The sequence below is a fragment of the Mustela erminea genome, chromosome 1, assembly GCF_009829155.1.
Source record: "Mustela erminea isolate mMusErm1 chromosome 1, mMusErm1.Pri, whole genome shotgun sequence".
Taxonomy (NCBI): Eukaryota; Metazoa; Chordata; class Mammalia; order Carnivora; family Mustelidae; genus Mustela; species Mustela erminea.
The window spans coordinates 492,273-514,436 of NC_045614.1; the positions used below are offsets into that span (position 1 = coordinate 492,273).

General features: G+C 67.3%; 2 protein-coding genes and 1 non-coding gene across 4 annotated transcripts; 2 read left to right on the forward strand and 1 right to left on the reverse strand.

Annotated features, from left to right (window-relative positions):
* The first annotated feature begins 1,748 nt into the window (after positions 1 to 1,748).
* GRIN3B (glutamate ionotropic receptor NMDA type subunit 3B) lies at positions 1,749 to 10,065 on the forward strand. The gene is made up of 9 exons (XM_032304576.1): positions 1,749 to 2,203; positions 3,713 to 4,308; positions 4,861 to 5,893; positions 7,774 to 7,919; positions 8,357 to 8,472; positions 8,563 to 8,714; positions 9,014 to 9,178; positions 9,274 to 9,329; positions 9,482 to 10,065. Exons 1-9 carry the CDS (start codon positions 1,778 to 1,780, stop codon positions 9,843 to 9,845), a joined length of 3,054 nt encoding a protein of 1,017 aa, XP_032160467.1. The 5' UTR covers positions 1,749 to 1,777; the 3' UTR covers positions 9,846 to 10,065.
* TMEM259 (transmembrane protein 259) lies at positions 9,994 to 18,500 on the reverse strand. 2 transcript variants are annotated; one of them, XM_032304434.1, is made up of 11 exons: positions 18,106 to 18,500; positions 14,257 to 14,535; positions 13,486 to 13,585; positions 12,552 to 12,662; positions 12,250 to 12,372; positions 12,065 to 12,165; positions 11,931 to 11,988; positions 11,717 to 11,797; positions 11,507 to 11,639; positions 11,333 to 11,432; positions 9,994 to 11,219 (listed from the first exon to the last, which is right to left on the reverse strand). In XM_032304434.1, the coding sequence occupies exons 1-11, from the start codon at positions 18,334 to 18,336 to the stop codon at positions 10,674 to 10,676; spliced, it is 1,863 nt and encodes a 620-aa protein (XP_032160325.1). In that variant the 5' UTR covers positions 18,337 to 18,500; the 3' UTR covers positions 9,994 to 10,673. The 2 variants fall into 2 exon arrangements, with proteins under 2 accessions (XP_032160325.1, XP_032160322.1); XM_032304431.1 differs by having other exon boundaries at positions 11,717 to 11,800; positions 18,106 to 18,499.
* A 329-nt stretch (positions 18,501 to 18,829) lies between these two features.
* LOC116581265 lies at positions 18,830 to 18,936 on the forward strand. Its single transcript, XR_004281972.1, has one exon. It is a non-coding gene; the product is annotated as a U6 spliceosomal RNA (small nuclear RNA).
* The last annotated feature ends 3,228 nt before the right edge of the window (positions 18,937 to 22,164 follow it).

Here is a 22,164-nt window from a genome sequence, read left to right on the forward strand (position 1 = left end):
CTGAGGCACAGCGGTCAGGGAGCCCATCCCAGGTCTGGGTCCCTGGAGAGTCCAGCTCCTTCCTCACTGCCTCTGACGGGAGGGTGGGGGTGGCGAGCAGAAGAGGCCAGTGCTCCGCTGCTGCCCAGAACCAAAGCAGCAGTGTTTGCTGACCGAGTGTCGCTGAGCCACACGGGTCCCTAATTCTGGGGAGTCTTGTCAGAGGGATGTCACTGCAGGGTGGCAGGAGCCCCGGGTGGTCCCTGAGGACTTGGCCAGGACCAGGGCACGCGATCAGTCTCCCTGGTGTGAGGGGCCCCTGGCAGGACACTGGCCTCGGGCGGGGTGGGGCGGCAGTCAGGGACCCTCCCCATCCTGGGAGGCCTGGCCAGGTGGCTGGACTTGATGGCCTCGGCAGGCAGAACCCAGCCACGCAGCATCCGTGACTCACCTCAGACTGGGATCCCTACTGTTGGCTGGCAATCGGTCGGCATTTTATTCATCCGGTGGAGTTTGATCCCGGCCTCTCCAGTGCTGGCTCCAAAAGGAGACGGCTGTGTGTGTGTGAGTAATCAGCCCTGGAAGGTTCTGTGCCAGAGCGGCTGCCCTGGGCCTGGAGGGATCACGGGACCCTCTTGGTTTTCTCCGCTTCGCCCCTCTGGGGCAGACTGGATGAGGGAAGTCCGTGCAGGGCGCTGCTGGGCCTGGCTCAGCCAGTGTTTCCTCGGCACCTGCTGTTGCCAGGACCGCAAGAAGAACCCGGGTCGTTCAATGCCTGCAGGTGCAGAGATCACGGGCGAAGGCTTGGAGGACGGTAGCTGTCAGAGGGCTGCAGAAGCTTCTGGAGCAGTGGATAGTGTCCTTGTTGGAGCTCAAGCTCAGTGCCTAAGTGTCTTTGAGCTCAAGCAACAAGCAATTACAGAGTGCCTACTGTGTGCAAGCCCTGGAAACAGCATTAAGAAGCCAGACCCACCCTTGCCTTCCCACAGTTGAGTGGGGAAGTTGGCCACTGGGAAAGAAAGCAGAAGAAGCTACAGAAATCTGACCGGGCATGTGCTGATTGTAGGCAGGTGGGGTAGAGAGGAAGTGCTGGGGACAAGCAGGAAGCGCTTTTCAGAGCAAGGGCATTTGGCACCGGGTCCTGAAATCTGTTCCGAGGAGTTCCCTGCCGGCAGCGGGAGGCAGGAGATCTACCCGGCATGTTCCCATCAGACATGATCTGCCTCAGTTTCCCCAGGGTGCACACGATGTCAGAGCGCACTCAAGTGGGTTGGTCTAGGTAGCCGTGGAGATGGGCGGCCCTGCTGTGTGACCAGGAAGGCCAGCGTACCCCTCCTGGGCCGCAGTTTCCCTGACAGCCGTGGGCCGTGTCCTCAGGCTGGAGGGGGCGTGGGGCGTCCTGGGATGGAACAGGATAAGCGTGAGGACTGAATTTGGCACAAAATCTCTTCCTGGTGCTCAGCATCGGTTTTCTCGTCTGTGGAATGGGCCGCTAACTCCCCTGGCAGGGAGCTGGGAAGAGCCCGTGGCCTGGTGCCACAACCCACCCCCACCCCCGCGCGGCGTGGCCGTGTGAGCCTCAGTTTCCTGCCCTGGGCAGTGGGTCCTGCTCCTGCCTGGTGCGTGGCTGACGTCGGGAGGGGCCGGGAGGGGCGAGGGCGCAGGTCGCCCTGGCGCGCCGGGAGGGAGGCGCCAGCCCCGCGGGGCGGGCCGGCGAGCTGCGGGGCCACGCAGAGATCCCGCCTCCCGCGCGCCCGCACCCGCGGTGCCGCCCCGCCGCGGCGCCGGCAACTTTGGGATGGAGTTTGTGCGGACGCTGTGGCTCTGCCTGGCGCTGGCGCTGGGGCCGGGGCCCGCCGGGGGCCACCCGCAGCCGTGCGGCGTCCTGGCGCGCCTGGGGGGCTCGGTGCGCCTGGGCGCCCTCCTGCCCCGCGCGCCCGCCGCCCGCGCCCGCGTCCTCGCCGCCCTGGCCCGGGCCGCCCTGGCGTCGCGGCTGCCGCACAACCTGAGCCTGGAGCTGGCGGCCGCCGCGCCCCCTGCCCGCGACCCCGCCTCGCTGGCCCGTGGCCTGTGCCAGACGCTGGCGGCCCCGGGCGTGGCGGCCGTGCTGGCCTTCCCGGAGGCGCGGCCCGAGCTGCTGCAGCTGCACTTCCTGGCGGCGGCCACGGAGACCCCCGTGCTCAGCGTGCTGCGGCGGGAGGCGCGCGCGCCCCTCGGGGTCCCGGTACGCGGGGACGCAGGGATCCGGAGGAGGGGCGCGCCGGGGCGCCCCTGGGGCGTGGGGACCGGGGGTCCGACGCCAGAGCCGCCGGGGCGCACGGGACCGGATTCCGGACGGCGGAGACAGGAGGCCCCCATCCCCCGCCCCCGGGATGCCCAGGAGTCCAGAGGGAGTCCCCGGGGCGGCTCGCGGGACCCATTTGGACTCCTGGGCCCCGGATGCCCCCCGAGCGAGGGAACCCGAACCAGCGACGGGACCGTGAGATGCTTCTGGACCCGGGATGGCGAAACCCGCACGAGGGTCCCTCCGGGGCACGCAGCTCCCGTGCAGACCCGTTTCCTGGGCCTCGGTGACGGAGTCTGGCTGGCCACCGTCTGCTAACGGTCAGAGGCGCCGTCGCCACGCGGAGCAGGGTCCCTTGCCCGCGGAGGGCTTCCCCCAGTTCTCGCCCCCGGCCGAGGGCTGGACGGGAAGCAGGCCTCCAGGCTCCATCTCCGGGGCGCGGGCGGGGGGTGCAGTTCCATCGGCTGCTGGAGGGTCTTCCCAGCCTCCTCCGGGGGGGCTGTCACTCAAACCTCTCCATCCCCCGGAGATGGGGGGTTCCAGCCCTGGGCCTGGATTCGGGCCTGAATAAGGAGAAGATGGGATGAGGAGGAGAAACGGGTGACTGACAGGGCTCTGGGCGTCCCGGGAAAGACCCCCTCCCTGGGCAGCAAGGAGGGGTCCAGGGTAGGGATACGGGGAAGAGTAGGGGCCTCCCTTCAAACCCACCTTGAAGCCCCCTCCAGGGCTTCCCTCGCCTCAGGGAGGGGGATGGGGTCCCTAGAGGAGGCCTGGGGTCTCACAAACGCAGCTGTCCCAGTGTCGAGGCCAGCCCCCTGCCCCCCCCCACCCGACCCTCGCAGGGAAGATGCAGAACCCAAACCCGGGCCTGTGGCGCCCTCTGCTGCCGCCTCCAGGAACTAAGGCTCTGCCGTTGTTAACTCCGTCTTTCCGGAAGGATTAAACAGCACCCCCAGCCCTCCGCATCCTGTCCCCACCTTTGTAAAACCTTAGAGGTCTGGCAAGCTATCTCGTCCTTCGCAGGCTAGAGGCAAATCCAGGAGCACTTTCTGGGTGCCACTGGGCACAGAGAGGCCCTCAAATCCCCGGCTTGCCAGGGAAGTCTGAATAGAGGGGGGTGATGGAGCTGGGTTTTGAAGGATGTATAGGAGTTGGCTGGCACAGAGGGAGAAAGGGATTCTAGCTGTGAAATGCAAAAAGCCTCAAGGTGGGGCATTACCAGGGTGGCCAGAGCGAGAGAGCAGGCCCTGTATGTCAGGCCAAGGAGGCTGGGCTTGGTGTGGATGGCAGTGGGGAAATAAGGTTTAGAGCAGGGGTGGGCTGGAGGGGGCAGGCATGCTGTCCAGTTCTGAAGGGGACGTCTCTTTATTGAACACCTGCTGATGGGTGTGGGAAGGGTTTGGTGGGTCCCAGGTCGCCAGCCCTAACTGTGACACACCCCCTTGCCAGAACCCGTTCCACCTACAGCTGGACTGGGCCAGCCCCCTGGAGACGCTGCTGGACGTGCTGGTGGCTCTGCTGCGGGCGCATGCCTGGGAGGAGGCCAGCCTGGTGCTCTGCCGTGTGCGGGACCCTGCTGGCCTGGTGGCCCTCTGGACAGCCCGAGCCGGCAGGGCCCCAAAGCTGGTGCTGGACTTGAGTCGGCCAGATACAGGCGCCAAGGGGCTGCAGGCACGCCTGGCCCCCCTGGGGGCTCCAGCAGGGGGCTCGGCTCCTGCCCCCGCGGCTGTGCTCCTGGGTTGCAGCCCCGCCCGTGCATGGCAGGTGTTGCAGGCCGTACCCCCCGGCCCTCCCCACTGGCTGCTGGGCACGCCACTGTCCGCCGAGGTCCTGCCCTCCGAGGGCCTGCCTCTGGGGCTGCTGGCCCTGGGCGAGGTGGCCCGGCCGCCGCTGGAGGCCGCTGTTCACGACGCTGTGGAGCTGGTGGTGCGAGCCCTGGGTCATGCCGCGCGGGTGGAGCCGGAGCACGCCCTCCTGCCCACCACGGTCAACTGCAACGACCGGCAGCTGGCCGGACCCGTGTCCTCCGGCCGCCTCTTGGCGCGGTGAGTGAGGACCCCATCGTGTGTGTGCGGGGGGGTGGGTTCCGGGCCCCACATCCGCTCGCCTCCGTCTGGGCACCGTGGGAGCATCTACATGGGATACTTGCTGTATGCCGGGGCTGGCCCCTCCCCAGGAGGTTGTTTATGGCGCAGGCAGACGCAGAGCCGGGGGAAGGGGTCGGGCGAGGGGCTCAGGGTCCTGGGAGAGAAACGTGAAGGGCAGGGGCAGGGGAGGGGTGAGGCTGGCAGGGATGCGTTCCTGCCTGATCCCTCGGGAGCCCTGCAGGGTGGACAGCGTGCCAGCACCAGGTGGCTTCACCCAGGCGTCTCAAGTGGGCAATCGTTGGCTTTGGGCCGGAGACATTGTCACTAGTTCACGACGTGGGTGCCTGGCTGGTCAGGGGGTCTGGTGGGGGGTACACAGCAGCATCCTCCGTGGTCCCCGCCGTGTGCTCAGAGAGGTGACCCCCATGGGGGTTGAGCTCGGCTGGAGGGCTCCTGACCACCAGCCCAGGCTGCCTGACCCTGGCCCCCTGCTGCCCCCCCGCCCCCCAGGTTCCTGGCCAACACGTCCTTCCGGGGCCGCACGGGACCCGTGTGGGTGAGCCGCTCTTCCCAGGTACACATCTCCCGGTACTTCCGAGTGTGGAGCCTGCGCCAGGACCCGCGGGGTGCCCCGGCCTGGGCCACCGTGGGCAGCTGGCGGGCTGGGCGGCTGGAGTCCGGGCCGGGCGGCGCCGCCGCACAGCCCCCGCCCTCGCCGGGAGCCCGAGCGCGGCCCAAGCTGCGCGTGGTGACGCTGGTGGAGCATCCCTTCGTGTTTGCCCGGGAGCCGGACGAGGACGGGCAGTGCCCCGCGGGGCAGCTGTGCCTGGCCCCCGGCACCAACGACTCGGCCACCCTGGACGCGCTGTTCGCCGCGCTGGCCAACGGCTCGGTACCCCGCGCCCTGCGCAGGTGCTGCTTCGGCTACTGCATCGACCTGCTGGAGCGCCTGGCGGACGACACGCCCTTCGACTTCGAGCTGTACATCGTGGGTGACGGCAAGTATGGCGCCCTGCGGGACGGCCGCTGGACTGGCCTGGTGGGGGACCTGCTGGCCGGCAGGGCGCACATGGCCGTCACCAGCTTCAGCATCAACTCGGCCCGCTCCCAGGTGCTGGACTTCAGCAGCCCCTTCTTCTCCACCAGCCTGGGTATCATGGTGCGGGCCCGCGACACGGCCTCGCCCATCGGCGCCTTCATGTGGCCGCTGCACTGGTCCATGTGGCTGGGCGTCTTTGCCGCCCTGCACCTCACGGCGCTCTTCCTCACACTGTACGAGTGGCGCAGCCCCTACGGCCTCACGCCCCGTGGCCGGAACCGGGCCACCGTGTTCTCCTACTCCTCGGCCCTCAACCTCTGCTATGCCATCCTCTTCGGACGCACCGTGTCCAGCAAGACGCCCAAGTGCCCCACGGGACGTCTGCTCATGAACCTGTGGGCCATCTTCTGCCTGCTTGTGCTGTCCAGCTACACGGCCAACCTGGCCGCCGTCATGGTCGGGGACAAGACCTTCCTGGAGCTGTCGGGGATCCATGACCCCAAGGTGGGCGGTTATGGGCCCTGGAAGTCCAAGCTGGGGGGTCGCCCGCTCCCCCAGCTCCCATCCTGAGACGCAGACACGTGCAGCTGCCTGCTGCAGAAAACGTTCCTAGAGCGTTTGCTGTGTGCCGGCCTCGGGGGCCCAGCTGGGACAAAACCAGCGGAGGCTGCACACTGCAGGGGAGGTGTCAAGAAGCAAAACAAGCCAGCTGGGTGGTGTGTGAGGTGGCTATCCAGTGTCAGGGAGGAAATAAGGCAGCGTGGGGACACAGGAAGTACTGGGAGGCACATCTCAAATGGGACGAGGGAATCCTCTGGGAGGCGGTGACATTGAAGGCACTTTTCTGTAGATATCAGGGAGGAATGTTGGGAGAGAAAGCAAAGCAGGTGCAAAGGCCCTGGGGCAGGAGCAGAGTGGGAGGAGGCACAGGGCACACCCTGCAGGGAGTCCAGAGCAGTTCCTCCTGGGACAGAACTTCCCCCATTCCCTCCTTCATGGCCCTGGAGGGCTATGAGCTGAGCCCAGGTGGGCTCCAGTCTAGGTATTTCTTTTAATGAAACATTTGAAGTATTCTTTTTTTTTTTTTTTTAATTTATTTGACAGAGATCATAAGTAGGCAGAGAGAGAGGAAGGAAAGCAGGCTCCCTGCTGAGCAGAGAGCCCTGCGGGGCTCGATCCCAGGACCCTGAGATCGTGACCTGAGCTGAAGGTAGAGGCTTCAAGCCACTGAGCCACGCAGGCGCCCCATTTGAAACGTGGTTGAGTAGGGAGCAATGAGTGCCAGGAATGAGCCCATCCTCCAGCTTCAAAATCAACTCCCAGCCAGGTTCCCCCCCAGGACAGCCCCAGCCTCTGGATTCTTTGTCCGTTTCACCATGATTATTCTGGAAGGTCTCCCGCATCAGGGTCCCCTCTTCCCAGTGCTCTCCCTCCTGCCGCCCACGCTTTGTTTGAATCTGGGTCCTAAACACGCACCACTGCAGGTCGATTTCCTCCCCAGTTACTGTGCCCCAGAAATTGGTGCTGCAGAAATTTTTTGTCCAGTAGCGGCTCCCACAGTTGGGACCAGGCTGTGTCCTGGGGTGCTTAGCCTGCTCTGCGGCACCCCAGGCCCCACATCCTTTGTAAAGGGGGAACGAAACCTAGACCCAAAGCTGTCTGGTGGGCTGGCCACTCACCACCTTCACAAATTAACCGGCTGCAAGTGCTCGGCGGCCACTTGAGAACAGCGCAAATCCAGAACGTTCTAGACGGCACTGATCCAGAGGCTCCCATTCAGGTCTGGCATTTTCGGGGTGCTGTAGCCACATCCGGAGGCCTGGGTCAGTGTACCCGCTCACTCACCCGTTAGGAGTTTGCAGGACTGCGCGGGGAGGCCAGGGCAGAGGGGACTGTCCCCGGAGGGCTGGGGGGCTGAGCGGTGGGCGGGTTCCGGGACGCTCGGGAGAGAAGAGGGAGTACAGGGTCAACTTGACCGGGGCAGGAAGACCCAGGAGGCCAGGTGTAGGGGTCCGCTGGGGACAGAGTCCCGTGAGAGCCCAGGAGAGCCGTGGAGGACGTGGTGGGAAGGGGAGGAGGTCTGGGGTTCAGGGCCGGGTCCGCGCGAAGATGGACACGTGGGCGTTTAGAACAGCGGCTCTCACCCAGCGACCCTGCCCCGGGGGACAGTGGGCCCCGTCGGGTGACCCCACGACTGGGGAGCTCCTGGCGTCGAGTGGGTGGGGCAGGGCTGCTGCCGGACCCCGCGGAGCCCAGAGAAGCCCCCAGGTGGTCGCGCCCCAGTCGGGCGGCAGCGGGAGGAGCCGGGGGAGAGCCGGGGGAGGGGGCGCACGGAGCGGCCGGCCGGGCGAGCGCCGGGGCCGACGCGCTGCCCCACCCCGCAGCTGCACCACCCGTCCCAGGGCTTCCGCGTGGGCACCGTGTGGGAGAGCAGCGCCGAGGCCTACATCAAGAAGAGCTTCCCCGACCTGCACGCGCACATGCGGCGCCACAGCGCGCCCACCACGCCGCACGGCGTCGCCATGCTCACGTGAGGCCCCGCGGCGGGCGGGGCGCGGCGGGCCGGCAGGATGCGGGGGCGGGGGCGGCCGCCTGGGTGGGAGGGGCATCTGGGGCGGGGCGGGGCAGACGCCAGGACGCGGGGGGCGGGGCCGAGGGGCAGGGTGCGGGGGCGGCCGCCCTGGTGGGCGGGGAACCTGGGGCGGGGCCGGAGGCAGGACGCGGGGGGCGGGGCCGGGCGTCTGGGTGGGAGGGGCACCTGGGGCGGGGCAGGGCGGACGGAAGGACGCGGGGGGCGAGGCCGACGGGCAGGATGTGGGGGCGGCCGCCCTGATAGGCGGGGAACCTGGGGCGGGGCGGGGCGGGGCCGGGCACCTGAGTGGGCGGGGCCGACGGGCAGGATGCAGGGTCGGGGCGGGGCACCTAAGGCAAGGCGAGGCCTCTCCCCCTACTGCGCGACCCCCGCAGGAGCGACCCCCCCAAACTCAACGCCTTCATCATGGACAAGTCGCTCCTGGACTACGAGGTCTCCATCGACGCCGACTGTAAACTGCTGACCGTGGGCAAGCCTTTCGCCATGGAGGGTGAGGGGCCTCCAGGACCAGTGGCCCTGGGGGCGGCTCCTCTGGGGCTGTGTCCAGCTTGGCCCCAACCCAACCCCTGGCCTCCCCCAGGCTACGGCATCGGACTCCCTCAGAACTCGCCGCTCACCTCCAACCTGTCCGAGTTCATCAGCCGCTACAAGTCCTCCGGTTTCATCGACTTGCTGCACGACAAGTGGTACCGGATGGTTCCTTGTGGGAAGCGCGTCCTCGCCGTTACAGAGGTGGGGAGGGCCGGGGACCCGGGGTGGGGGGCCCTGAGCCTGCATGGGCCTCTAAGTGAGGTGGTCAATCTCGCTGCCCAGAATCGTGCACAGCGGCTTCTACGAAAGCCCAGCTCCAGCGCTCCCCGGGCAACCTGGCCGCCCGCCCACCCCCCTCCCTGACGCGCAAGGCCAGCCTCCCAATCCGGCTCCGCAGCCCCAGGTTCCTCTCGCGACGGGCCTGAGTCCCGCCCCCCGCCAGGGCTCCGCGCGGGTCCGGGCCTGCCCGTGAAGGGTTTGTGCCCACGTGTCACCCCCAGACGCTGCAGGTGGGCATCTACCACTTCTCCGGACTCTTCGTGCTGCTCTGCCTGGGGCTGGGCAGCGCTCTGCTCAGCTGCCTGGGCGAGCACGTCTTCTACCACCTGGTGCTCCCGCGCATCCGCAGGGGCAAGAAGCTGCAGTACTGGCTGCACACGAGCCAGGTGAACGACCGGAGGCGCGAGCCGGGGGTGGAGGGTGGAGGTGGGGGTGGGGCGGGCAGCACCCCCTGACCCCGACCGAGCCTCTGGGCTTGCAGAGAATCCACCGCGCCCTCAACACAGAGCCTCCAGGAGCCGAAGAGCCAGGCCCCAGGTAAAGGGCCCCACCCCCTCCCAACCGCTGCGACCCTAGACCTCCCCCGCGGGACAAGGCCGCTCCGTCGCCCTGAGACCCTGACCCCAGGAGCAAAGTGGACGTGCGCGCCGGGGGTTACGGACCCAGCCCCTAACATCGCACGTCCCCAGGGCTCTGGAGGACCAGCAGCAGGACGCACCGGCAGCGTCTGCGGGCGCGGCGAACTGGACCCGGGTGCGCCGGGCCGTGGCGAGGGAGCGTCGCGTGCGCTTCCTGCTGGAGCCCGCAGAAGCCGCCGCGGCGCCTGACTCGGAGGAGGCGGGGCGGCCAGAGGGCCCGGTCTGGCTGTGTTCCAACGGCCGCCTACCAGCTGTGCTGCCCTCGGGCCCTCCCGGTCCCGGCGAGCTGCAGGAGCTGGAGCAGCGCATCGAGAGTGCGCGGGAGCGGCTCCGCCAGGCCCTGGCGCGGCGAGGCGAGCTGCTGGCCCAGCTGGGGGACGGGGACCGGCCTTTGCGCCTGCTCCGAAGCACCTGAAGGCGCTCGACGACCCTGGGAACGCACCCCCTGCCCGGCGCAGGCACCCCCTCCCCGGGCCCTGCCCGATCGGCCCCCACCCCCGAGCCTGCGCGAAGCCCCGCCCCGAGCCTGCGGCACCTCCCCGCCCGGGCACAGACGCTCCGGCCGCTGCGAACAGTTTATTCTATATACAAACACAATTTTGTACACTGCATTAAATAGAATGGAATGAGCGCTCTGCATTCCTCACCGAGTGATTTCGTCCGGCCACCAGCCCTGTCCCACTCCCACCCCAGCAGGGCTGGAGCCCCGCGCCCGGCCACCGCCCTCCATGTTGGCGCTTGTGCGCGGCATCCCCGAGCCCGAGGCGCGAGCTCTGCCCTCCCGGGACCCCAGCCCTGGTACACACACCTGGGGTCAGGGGCCGTGGAAAAGGCACTGAGCATGAGGAGCACCAGCGGAGCGGGCCGGGACCGCGAGGGTGGCCCCCGCCAGCGTTCACCTTGTTGGGAGACCTGCCCCGCTCTGTGACTGAGGAACAGCTCACTTCACAGGGTTCACCAGCCCTTTCAGGAACCTTCCATGGAGCCCCCACCCCCCCCACTTTGGCCTGCCACGATTCACAGGCTGAGGGGCCGACCACTAGCAGCAGGGACAGGCCTCCAGCAGGCCCCACACTAGGGAAGAGAAGCCCCTCTGGGCAAACCCGATGACCCTGACACCACCCAAGGCAGGCTGGGCCACCCCAAGAACCCCCCGGGACAGCCTCCCTGATACGAGGGCTCCAGCCAGGTGGTACCCAGTGGGCCTACATGGCCAGGGAGGGGGCGGTCAGTTGCCCAAGGCTCAGGAACCAACCTCTGGGGATGGGTCCACTGGGGCTGTGGGGGTGGGGGTGGGCCCACTCACCCCGGCAGCTGGGGGCGCTGTATCACGTGCCAGGGAGTTGCTGGAGGGGGCACTGTCCTGGGGGACTCGGGAGAGCCCCCCACCAGGGCTCAGTGGACCAGCGGGCCGCCGCTCCAGGAGGGAGGCACTGAGGCCAGACAGGAAGGAGGCGTCTGTGATCATGGCAGCCGTCTCTGCCATCCAGCCCAGGTCCCCGCTGGCTGCCGCGGCCACCGAAGCTGCCGCAGCCACCAGAGAGCTGGGCGCCTCAGCCACGGGACTGGGGCCCCCACTACCGCCCGGCACGCTAGGGCCCAGGGCGGGCGGTTGGCCAGCAGGGTCAGGGGTGGCGGCCGGGGAGCCCCCGTTGTTGTTCAGGTCATCGGGAAGCGCCGTGGGGGCTCCGGCGCCCAGCGGTGGGGTCTGCAGCAGCATCTCTTGGATTCGGATCTGCTGCAGGATGGCAGGCAGCTCGTAGTGGTGGAAGAAGTAGATCATGGAATGCTGGGGGTGCGGGGGGCTCTGGGTCAGGCCAGCAGCCGGAGCCAGAACCCCGGCCCCCCGTGGAACCCGGCATAGGCCAGACGCCCCCATGGAGAGCGAGGCAGGCTCCTCACCTGGATGAACAGCCAGGAAGTGACCAGGGCCAGGCTGCTGTACTGGCCGTTGAAGCGGTAGTGGTAGGCGTAGAAGGCGAAATGGTACAGGTAGAAGAAGCTGCGGGGGCGGGTGGGGGGCACAGTGAGCGCGGCCCGCCGCCCCGCCCCTGCCTCCCCGGGACCGGTGCTCACCGCAGCCAGTGCCTCTTGCTGGTGTTTGTGTGGCAGCAGATGGCGTCGTACTGGTCGGCCAGCCAGACGATGAGGATGATGTAGAAGGCCGTGGTGGTGTCGTTGAAAAACTCAGACATGATGGCCTCCATCCCTGTGGGGAGGCTGGCGGTTGGGCGGGCGGGGGTGTGGGGGGCCGGGGCCAGGAGGGACAGGGGAGGAGGTCCTCACCTACGAGGGCCAGGATGACCGTGAGCAGGGGCGCGGCGGGGAAGGCGATGGCCATGTTCATCTCCAGCATCTGCAGCAGGTCCACTGCGGGCAGAAAGCGGCGCGCGGGCAGACCAGGTAAGGTGCCCGGCGGTTGGGCGAGGTGGGCAGGGGGCCCTGGGGGCCGGGGGGCGGAGCCCAGCCCTCCCACCCACCGATGGGCAGGGAGACTCACCAATGAAGACAAAAATCTGGTGGTGGGAGTATCTGAGCAGCATGGACACGCTGAGGGTCTGCAAGCAAGGGCGCGGGATGTCTCAGGGAGCACCTCGCCCGCACGCCCGCCCTGCCCCAGCCCCCGGCACTCACGAAGATGACCATGATGACGAAGGCGGCCAGGTAGGACGTGCGGGCCATCCACATGCTCACGAACCGGTAGTGCTCCCCGGACACCACGTTGCGCAGGAAGCCTGCCCGGAGGTAGGGGCGGCCGTGAGTGCCCGCCCAGCTGCCGCGCTGCACCCCACCCCGCCCGCGCCCGGGGCCCCTCGAACCCTTGTTCTCCTCGTTCTCGGCCAGACCCTTGACGCTGGACATAAGGATGTCGTCGTAGCCCAGGAACTCGGCCAGCAGCAGGCGGCTGAAGCGGTCCCCGAAGCACTGGTCCCGTGAGGGGTCTGTAGGCAGGCACACGACAGCGTGTGCAGCAGGACCCCCACCCTAGTGACGCCGTGACCCGGACACCCGACATGCCGCAGAGGAAGCTTCTTGCAGCTGGAAAGGGGACCCGGCGCCTGGACCCAAGTGCTTCTGGGAGCCCCCGAGACCCCCCCGCCTCACCCCAGGGGACACTGACCCAGAGTGACCACCATGACGGGGATGCTGAGCCGCTGCCGCGTGGCCTGGGACAGCCGCAGGAAGCCGTACTCCAGCGAGTACTCCACGACATACTCGTCCTGCGGCCACACTGTGGGGACAAGGCCCATGAGCCGCGGTCCAGCCGTCTTCCCTGAGGGGCTGGGCGACCACTCCCGGCAGGCTCCGGGGAGCGAGGGGGTGGGTCAGGGTCCCATGACCCCCACCCAGAGACTCCCTGAGAAGGGAACCAGTTACTGGGGCTCCAGGGCATCCGTCCCACCCCGCAGGCTGCTAACAGGTGGGTAAAGTGAGGCGGGGCGGCCACTCAGGCCCGCCGGCCCTCTGCACGGGGGATGGCCCCAGGGCACGACCCCCTGAAGTGATACGCTGCACACGTCTGATCAGCCCGAGATGTGGGTGATTCTTTCTTTCTTTCTTTCTTTCTTTTTCTTTTACGATTTTATTTACTCCACAGAAAGACAGTGAGCAAGGGAACATGAGCAGGGACCCGACGTGGGGCTCACTCCCAGGACCCCGGGATTACGACCTGAGCCAAAGGCAGACGCTTAATGCCTGAGCCACCTATTTTTTATTTTTTTTTAAGATTTTATTTTCCAAGAAATCTCTGCGCGGGGCACCCAGGTGGCTTAATCAGTTAAGAATCTGCCTTTGACTCAAGTCATGATCCTGGCGTCCTGGAATCAAGCCCCGTGCTCGGCGGGGATCTGCTTGTCGCGCTCCCTCTGCCCCTCCTACTTGTGTGTGTGCTTGTTCTCACTCGCTCCCCCAGACTGATAAATAAAAATCTCGAAAAAAAAAAAAAAGAGAGAAAAAAGGAAAGAAATCTCAACACTCAGCACGGGGCTCGAACTCACAACCCCAAGATCTAGTCACCCGCTCCCCACTGGGCCAGCCAGGGGCCTGCGGTGTACCTTTTGTGGGTGTCTCTGGGAAGGGGAGCTCCTGGCTGTCATTCGGGGCCTCAGCACTGCCCGGTGGCTTCAACACCTTGGGCTCAATGTCCAGCTCGAACTGCGGGCGGCCGAGAGGAAGGGCATCAGCAGCAGCCTGGCCCACGGTCCCAGCTCATCTGCTGACCAAGGACACACACTCCGCCCCTGGCTGCTGTGACCTCTAGCCTCCGCTGGGACACCCCCACCTCCAGGGCTGGAAGGTCTCTGACCTGTAAGCTCCTACACGCCCCCTGCCCAACACCATGCTCCCCTGGGGGCCATTTGGAAGGAAGGGTCAGCATCCTGAAGCGGGGAATGCCTGACCAGGTCCTCACCAATCACGGGACCCTAGTCCCTAACTGCTTCAGCAGGTCCTCCTCTTGGGGCCGTGGCCTCGCCCACACCCCCCGGAACCCTGCTCGCTCCAGCAGCCACTGCCCGTCTCCAGGAACAGGGCATTCCCCAGTCCCCGCGGTCCAGGACAGCTAGGACCAGCTGCCAGCTCTCGGCCCAGGGCCTCCAGGGGCCTCCTTCTCCCTGCTTTCTGCCCTTGGTGCCCCTGGAAATGGGCCTATCCCTTTCCAGTAAGGGCTGGGAAACGGCCCAAGGCCTCAAGTCTGCCCAGCACCATCCCGCCCCCAAGGCCACACAGGAGCAGGCAGGAGCAGGCCGGCGCAGGGAGGCCCCCCTCCCCCAGGTGAATCGCAGCTCGCCAGGCGCCCCCAGGCACAGCACACCCGGCCAGCTCACCTTGATGGACGTGTTCCCAAACATGTCCACGGCCAGCTCCTCCTCCTCGTCCTCCTCAGGCTCCGGGCTGCCCGGCTCTACGGCCAGGCCGGGAAAGCTGCCGCGGCGGCCGCCGTCACAGAACTGCAGGAAGACGGGCGCGCGGCTGGAGTTCTGCTGCACCTCGACACGCAGGATGCCCTCCCGCGGCCACTTGTCGCGCACGTGCTCCAGGCAGTTGATGGGCGAGCGAGAGAAGACGATGTGGATGTAGGCCAGGACGAAGAGGACGAACAGCGCCTGGCGGGGGGCGGGGGGTGCGGGAGAAGGTCAGTGCAGAGGCCCGGGCACCGCGCGCCGGCCCTACTCTGCAGGGGCCCCAAGGGAGCACGGATGCCACCTGGCCTTGGGGGGGGGGGGGCGGGGATCAGACTCAGTGCGCCCAGCAGCCTCCAGCTCTGCCTTGTCCTCACCAGCCCAGCCCAGCTCCCTTGCACCCCTCCCAGGACGGCAGGTCCCCATCTGTAAAGTGAGATCCTCCTGGCATGGCTGGGTGGGCTGGGGCTGCTGCTCAGCCCCCAGTGACTGCCCCGAGTCAGCACGGACTGCCCCACGAAGTCACCGCCTCGGGCTGCCCTGAAGCAGGAGCGTCAATGGGGCCACCAGCCCCCCGGAGCCCACCCCTCATGAAGGTCTGATGGCTGCACTTCTAATGGGGCCTTTGGATCCTTCGTCTTGGGCGACACGCCCACGTACTACCCACGACCCGCACCCCTGTGAAAAGGGCCCAGCTGGCCTAATGGGACTCCCACCACTGTTCCGGGGAAAGCGGGTGTCCAGCGGCGGGGATGACAGGAGCCCCGCACGTGCTGCCAGTGCCGCGGGGGACCGCCTGCCTCACACACTGGGCAGCAGAGCCCAGACTCCCACCCCACCTGGCCGGGGGCTGCGAGCTGAGGGGACACATAGCCCAGCGCCCACACAGGCTGCTGTAATCCTGGGGCCGGCTCGGCCTGAAGCCAGGCGCCCACCCCGACCCTGGAGATGCGCCAGCTCCAAAGGCCCGTCTCTGGGGCGAGAGGAACTGCACCTCCTTTGCCTGCAGCCAGAAGCAGCCCCGCAGGACAGCGATGAGGCCCCGGAGCCCCAGGTGCTCAGGTCGCAGCATGGAACGCCCACCCCTCCTCAGGAAGCCTGCAGAGCCGCCCACAGACCAGCCCACCCAGTGCCCCTCAGGACCCCAGCTTCTCTCCGAGACCGCTGAGCCAGAGCAGCCGCAGGGTGACACCAGACGTCAAGCGTGCCCCTGCTCTGGGCCAAAGACAGCACTGCCCGTGCACCAAAACCTCAAAAGAGGGAGGACATGCAGTGTGGCCTGGTGCCAGGGGCCGGCCAGGCTCTTCTGGGGACATGCGTGTCTGCCACCACCCTTCCCAGTCTGAAGATGAGGAAACTAAGGCAGAAGCCGCATGGCCTGGAGAGGTGGAACTGGACAGGAAAGCTGGGTCCCAAGAGTAGGAAACAGGGCAAGACACAATATGAGCGACGTGTCCTGCTGCGAAAGGCACATGAACTGAGGGGAGCTGGTGGAACCAACGTGTGATTCCAGCGTGGACCCCAGCTCCCCACCGTCACCCTGGTGCCTTCTCCAGCACCTGGGGGTGGGTCTCCCCACCAGCATCTTTTCCCTGCCCTCAGGCCCCAGATCTACTGCCCTTGACTAAGTGGAGAGATCCCCAGAGACAAGGCTAGAAGCTCCCTACTCTACCTGACAAGGCCTGCCTGAATCTGGGCCTCAGTTTCCCCATTAGGAACAAGAGGGCAGACGCAGCTTTGGTGCCTCCAAAGACCTGCCACAGCCGTTATGTACCCAGGCAAGGTGGCAGCCAGCCCTGCATGGGGACCCACAGTCCCCCAATCTCTGCCATTCCATGCGACCCCATGCACCCAGCCCCACTGTTCCTGCTGACCTGCCACCCCAGTGCCTTTGCACATGCACTTCTGGTTGCCTCCCCCGAGGGCTGAGTCTGCTTGATCTCACAGACCCTGCCTGTTTCAGCCCACAGCCTGCTCTCCCTCCCTCCTGCTCTGGCCTCTCAAGGCCGTGTCAGAGAAGCAGGCAGGACGTGGCACAGAGCATGTGTTCGGGGACTCCCGCTTCCCAGCAGGGACCCTGGGGCACTCCACACATTTATCACACATCATAGCGAGCCCAAGGATCACCTCCATACTTGAGACAGGGGAGGGAGTGGCAAAGGCACGGAACATCAGAGCCCCTGTCACCAGGCAGGCATCGCTCAGTGGCTGCAGGGTCAGGCTGCCCAAAGTTCAGAGTCCAACCGGACAGGCGGGGGCACCTAGTGCCCGCTGCTGCAGGACTGGGGAGGTCCTGGCCTGGCCTTGATGCCAGGAAAACCAGCAGAGGTGGAAGCCAAGGCTGCCGGAACGTGGGCCCCAGCCACTGCCTCTTGCTCCCCCCGAGTCTGGCCCAGTGGAGGAACTGGGGGGTCTGGGCTGTCTCACGGCTGTGTGCTTAGCTCAACAGGGACCACAGGAAGAGACAGCGGTGGGAACGTCCACGGAGGAACCTCCATCTCTGCAGCGAGGGCACCGGACGCTGGGAAGGCAGAGCGGGGAGGGAGCGTTCTGGAACTGGCGGCAACGTCAGCCCTCACCGTGCAGATGAACAAAGCGGAGGACACCAGGGGTCGGGCAGTTCTCAAGGTTCACGAGGCCTCAGGCTTTAGCCCACAGACCCCTGGGCCACAGAGAAGAGCTGGAGAGCCCGAGAGCCTCGCAGGACACTTGCTGACCTACGACGCGGACATCCGGGCGCCAGGCTGGCCCAGACACAGGACCCGCTCCGCACTCAGAAAGCAGCAGGCAGAACGGGACCCGCTCCCAAGAGCCCGAGCCCCTGATCATTGCCCGGGGGAAGGCAGCGCTTCCCCCACCCAGCAAGTCACGTCACACACTCCGAGCCCCAGGAAGGGACCCCCGCCGGGAACCCTCCACGGGGGCCGTGATGCTCTGGGGGGCTGTGGGGAGGAAGCAGCAGCCGGCGGTCTCCAGGCAAGGGACCAGCGACCTCCCGTCGGCTGTGGCAGGCCAGGTCTGGGCTCCTTCCAGCAGACCACCGGCCTGGCCGGCACCCCAGGGGCCTCGAAGGCCAGCACCCCCCCCCCACGAGTGGCCAGCTCCGCATCTCCAGCCCCAGCGTGGGAGCGCTCTGCTGAGATCCCCAATGGCCAGCGCCCAGCCCGCTCGCCACTGCGTAGGGACCCAGAGCGCTCTCTGAAGAGGCGCAGCGGTCACCGCGGCGAGACCCTCCTCAGAAGGCCCCGGGCGGTCCCGGTGTCCGGGCCGACCCTCCCCTGCTCCCCAGGGAAGCGGCTTCGCACAAGGCCCCTGGCCGGGGCGGCAGAGCCGCGGTGACGCTGACCGAACGCGGGCAGCTGTCCTCAGCTCGGTCACGACCCCGCGGCTCCGTGCAGGCGGCGCGTGGAAGGCCCCAAGGAAGGGGCGCGCCCCGAGGCAGGAGCGGGCCACGACGGAAACGAGGAGCGGCTCCGGCGCAGGCAGGCGGCAGGGGTGTGTCCCGCGCAGGGGCGAGCGCAGAGCGCGGCCGGCCCGGGGCCAGGGCAGGGCCGAGGACCGCGGGCGGCCGGTCCCGGGCGCGGCGCGGCGGGGAGACCCCAGGCAGGTCGGAGCCGGGCCGCGGGCCCCCGCCTCCGGGGGGGGGGGAGGGTCCGGCGGGGCGGGGGGGCAGGCCGCGGGCGCGCCCGCTCGGGGTCAGAGGTCGCACCCCTGGGAGGAGGGTCCGGCCGCTGGGGTCAGGGGTCAGGGGTCAGGGGTCGGGCCCTCGGTCACCTTGAGCAGCACGAAGAACTCGAAGAGCCGGCGGAAGGCGGGCGGGAAGAGCCGCGAATAGGTGACAGCCATCTTGAAGAAGAGCGCGTGGAAGAGCCGGTCGCGCACGTTGATGAGCGGGTTGGGGTTGAGGTTGGGGGTGCGAGGCCCGCGCGCGGGGACCGGGCCGCCGCCGCCGCCGCCGCCGTTGGGCCCAGGCCCCGGAGCCCCGGGCGCCGCGTGCTCCGACATGCCGCCCACCGTCGCGCCCTAGCGGCCCGCGGGTCCCCGAGGGCACCTCCCGGCCGCCATCGGCCGTCCTCGCCGCGGCCGCGCTGCTCACCGACGCCCGGCTGCCGCCGCCGCCATCTTCCACCTCCGCGGCCTGCTGACGCCAGCGAGTCGCCGCGGCGGCCAGAGCGGCTTCCCTGCGCTCGCAGGGAACGCTGGGATGGCGGCGGCCGGCCCGGGGCGGCCAGGGGCGGGGCCGCGTCTAGTCCGGGTCTTTTGCATGTCATCCCCCACAAGCCTTCGCGGCGCTAAGGTGCGCGTGGGAGATTTAGTTAACATCTGAGGGTTTTAGTGATCAGAGACATCCAAAGCAAGCGTGATAGTAGGAGAGAGTCGTTTACACGGAACCCTAGAGGAAAACAATCCACGGCGCGTGTATTTCTGGCAGTGCGACCTAACTGTAAAGTCGCTTTATTTTTGAACTTTAAATAGCTGTCTGCAGGAGCTGTGCACCGTGCTCGCTTCGGCAGCACATATACTAAAATTGGAACGATACAGAGAAGATTAGCATGGCCCCTGCGCAAGGATGACACGCAAATTCGTGAAGCGTTCCATATTTTTGCGTCGGAGCACGGCTCCCCGCGAAGGCGCACGACCACGAGCCCCGCGGGGCGCCGGCTGCGGGCGCGAGAGGGGAGCGCGGTGTCAGGGCCACTTTCCGTCGCCTCCGGGTCTCCCTTCCCGCAAGCACCCGACTTTCCCCCGTGCACCGGTCGCTCGGGAGGGTCCCCTACTTCCCGGCACCCCAGACCCGTGCAGCGGCCACACGCCGCCCGCGCACGCACGGCCCCTCGGAGACAGCGGCGCGGACTGAACTCGCAGGCCCAGGCGGGTGTGCGCCTCGCGGGCACCGGTCGCCGCCCCGCAGGCCCGGCCCCCGCCCCTTCGCGCCCCTGCGGCGCACAGCCTGGGCGCGCTCCGCGTGCGCCCTCCTGGAGGCGTTGCGGGGGCCTCCCGAGCGCCGCGGAAACCCGGGGGGGAGCCTTCCCGGGCGCCTGCTGCGTGCCGGGGGCCCCGCGCCGCGGCAGGAGTGAGGAGGGCGGGCGGCGGGGGCCGGGGAGCCCGGGGTGAGGACGCCCGAGCGGCTGCCCTGGCAAAGCAGTGTGGACCCCAGGCCTGCTGCCTACGGGGAAGGCGGCTCCCGGGGGCCCGGGGCCCGAGCCCGCTCTGGCAGACGGCAGTGGGGCCGCGGCCCCGGGAGCCTGGTTCCCGCGCTCCGTGCGCGCGCGGGGCCCCGACGGGAGCCTCCACCCGCGCGCGGGGCAGGCGCGGTCTCTGCGACCTCCGGGTGGGGGGGGGGTGCGCAGGGATGCCGGACGCCCCAGCTGCCCCCAGGAAGCGGAGAGAACCTTCCAGACCCGCCGTGCGGCTCTGCGATCCCATCCGGGAGCCGCATGCCCGGAGCCGGCCGCGCGGACGGGGTCCTCCTGTTCCACCCGCGAAGGAGGCTGAGCTCCTCCTCGGCTCCCCCAAGTGCCCTGCGCTGGGCCCGGCACGCGGCTCCGTGAGTGCTCGCTGCCGGAATGGCTGCCTCACGCCCGGGCCGCGTGTCCCGCGCAGAGGGAGGAAAACCGTCCCCGCAAGAGGCTGGCAGGCGTCGTGGGAGCCGGAGAGCAGACGCAGCCTGGCCGGTTCCCCGGCGCGGCGCGGGCCGCCGTGCGTGTACTCCTGTGCCTTGTGCGGAAGCGGGCCCCTGCGGCCGCGGCGCGCCTGGAGCGCACTGCCACGTCGCAGGAGCTCCGGGCCACCAAAGCAAGGGACGCGTCCCCACGCGTCCACACTGCAAGGCCAGCCGACTGCAGTCGTCCAGCGGCTGGCCTCCTCGGAAAGCCGCTGTCACGAAGAAGGAAAAGTGGCCAGGAAGAGCTCCGAGTGTCCATCCGAAGTGCTAGAGGACAATGGGGGAAGTGAGAAGGTGAGCGGGTGTCCCAGGGTGCTGTGGGCACCGCTGCAGGGACGTCTGGGCCATGCTGGTGGCCGGCGGGGGCGGGGGGCAGGAAGCCGGCCTGGGGCAGATTGAGAGTTCATGGGGGGTTCAGGAAGACTCGCGAGAAGCTGACCCTAGAACAGGAGGGAGGGCGGAGAAGGAGCCAAGAGGACGGGGCGTCTGCAGAGGTCACGGCCAGGGCAGAGGACCTGCGACAGGCCGTGGGCACCGTGCAGAGTTCACCCGGCACTGGGCACATCTCCGCTGAGGGGGCCGCTGGAGCGTGGCCCGTTTTGAGCAGGAAGGCTCCGGACCTGGGCTCACAGGTACCCCTCCCTCCTCCCAGATGCTGTTGTTACTATTACTGTTTTGCCGTTGTCTGCACTAGGCTGATGTCCTGAGATGACTGTTTGCGGAGAGCAAGGGGAGCCCCCCCAGGAGGCACCACGGGTCCTGCCCTGACCCCCCAGGGTCCCACTCAGAGAGCTCAGACACTGAGGGGATGGGGTTGCCCAGGAGGGGGCTGCGGGGAAGGGCCCTTGCCGCACCTGTAGTCCCCATGCCCCTCCGCGGAGACCCCGGGCCCAGCCCCCAACCTAGTAAGGCTGAGGCTCTGGGGGGTCCTGTCACCCCAGGTCCTCCAGCTGTGGCCTCCTGACCCACAGGCATCACCAAGGCCCCAGCCCAGAGTACCTGGACAACCGACACCCCCTTCCCCATGAGCCCCGCAGTCTCCCCGGGCTCGGTCCTGGGGGGATGAGTGAGTCCCGGGGGGACACGGGCAGAGGGCAGCTGCAGAGACCCAGTCTCCTTGCCAGGTTTTCAACGGAGGCCAAAGTTCCTCAGAAATTTGCGTGTGTTGACTGGACGACCCTTATTTCAGATCGCCCTGTGCTGCTGGGACTGCGGCAGATGAACGCACTTCACGCTGACTGCAAACCCAGGGGCTGTGAGGAGCTTTCCAGACGGGGCGAGGGGGCGCAGAAAGGCCAAGTGTATAAAAATCCCACAGCCCCGGGGAGTCCGGGGTTTGAAGTGGGGCTCCAAGTGGGGGCGCTGAGGGTTAGGGTTATACAGAATTATGTCATCCCCTAAATCGCAGGTCCTCAGGCCGAGTTTAGAACATGGTAATGCCCTAAGCTTCCGGCCCCCAGGAGTTTGAGTTTGGGGACGTCTGAGTCTGGATTTCTTGGGTTCTGGGTGGTTGAGCGTCTGGAGCCCAAGTGGGTTTTCTGTCAAAGACCTGAAAGTCCTGGTCAGCCTGGCAGCTGGGCTCTGGATGGGGCAGCAGGAGGCGACTGTGAAAGGGGCGTGGCCGAGGCCACAAAGCTTTGTCTCCGCGCTCACGTGTTTCCACCTGCCGCAGAGCGAGGTTCCTTTCAACCACCTAAAAACGTACAGAAAAACATTGTTAACTCAAGGGCCATCCCCCCAAAACAAGACGAGACCACACCTGGGACCTGGGTGTGACCGCGGGTCCAGAACAGCGCTGGCCAGTGCAAACATGACCCTGACCGCGTGCGATGGCCGACTCTGAGCCAAGCGGAGAGAACTGAGAGGGACCTGCTTCCCGCAGTTCGCAGGAGACGTTCACGAGGCACCGATCTCTACCTTGTTCTGCTCGGGCTCTTGCAAACCCAGGGGCCCCGCGCACCCCCCGCTGCCCCGCGCACCCGGGTCCCTGCGCTCCGGCCTCTGCAAATGCCCCTCTACGGCTCCACTGTGTACAACTTACGCTGAACAGGAAAACACACACATCCCCAAGTTGTTCCAAATGTGTGCAGAGGTTTTGCAAAATCTGAATTTGACTTTAAGTCAGGATTAATTAAAATCTAATGAAGGGAAGCCTGGGCCCCCTCCGG

Bases quoted from the DNA above. Each gene is read 5' to 3' on its own strand.
- GRIN3B (XM_032304576.1), top strand. From the start codon at position 1,778: ATGGAGTTTGTGCGGACGCTGTGGCTCTGCCTGGCGCTGGCGCTGGGG. The intron at 2,204-3,712 runs GTACGCGGGGAC...CCCCCTTGCCAG, and splicing joins GCGCGCCCCTCGGGGTCCCG to AACCCGTTCCACCTACAGCT. The intron at 8,715-9,013 runs GTGGGGAGGGCC...TGTCACCCCCAG, and splicing joins GCGTCCTCGCCGTTACAGAG to ACGCTGCAGGTGGGCATCTA.
- TMEM259 (XM_032304431.1), bottom strand. From the start codon at position 18,336: ATGTCGGAGCACGCGGCGCCCGGGGCTCCGGGGCCTGGGCCCAACGGC. The intron at 12,663-13,485 runs GTACACCGCAGG...TTGTCCCCACAG, and splicing joins CCCAGAGACACCCACAAAAG to TGTGGCCGCAGGACGAGTAT. The intron at 11,640-11,716 runs GTGAGGACCTCC...GCCTCCCCACAG, and splicing joins GGTCATCCTGGCCCTCGTAG to GGATGGAGGCCATCATGTCT.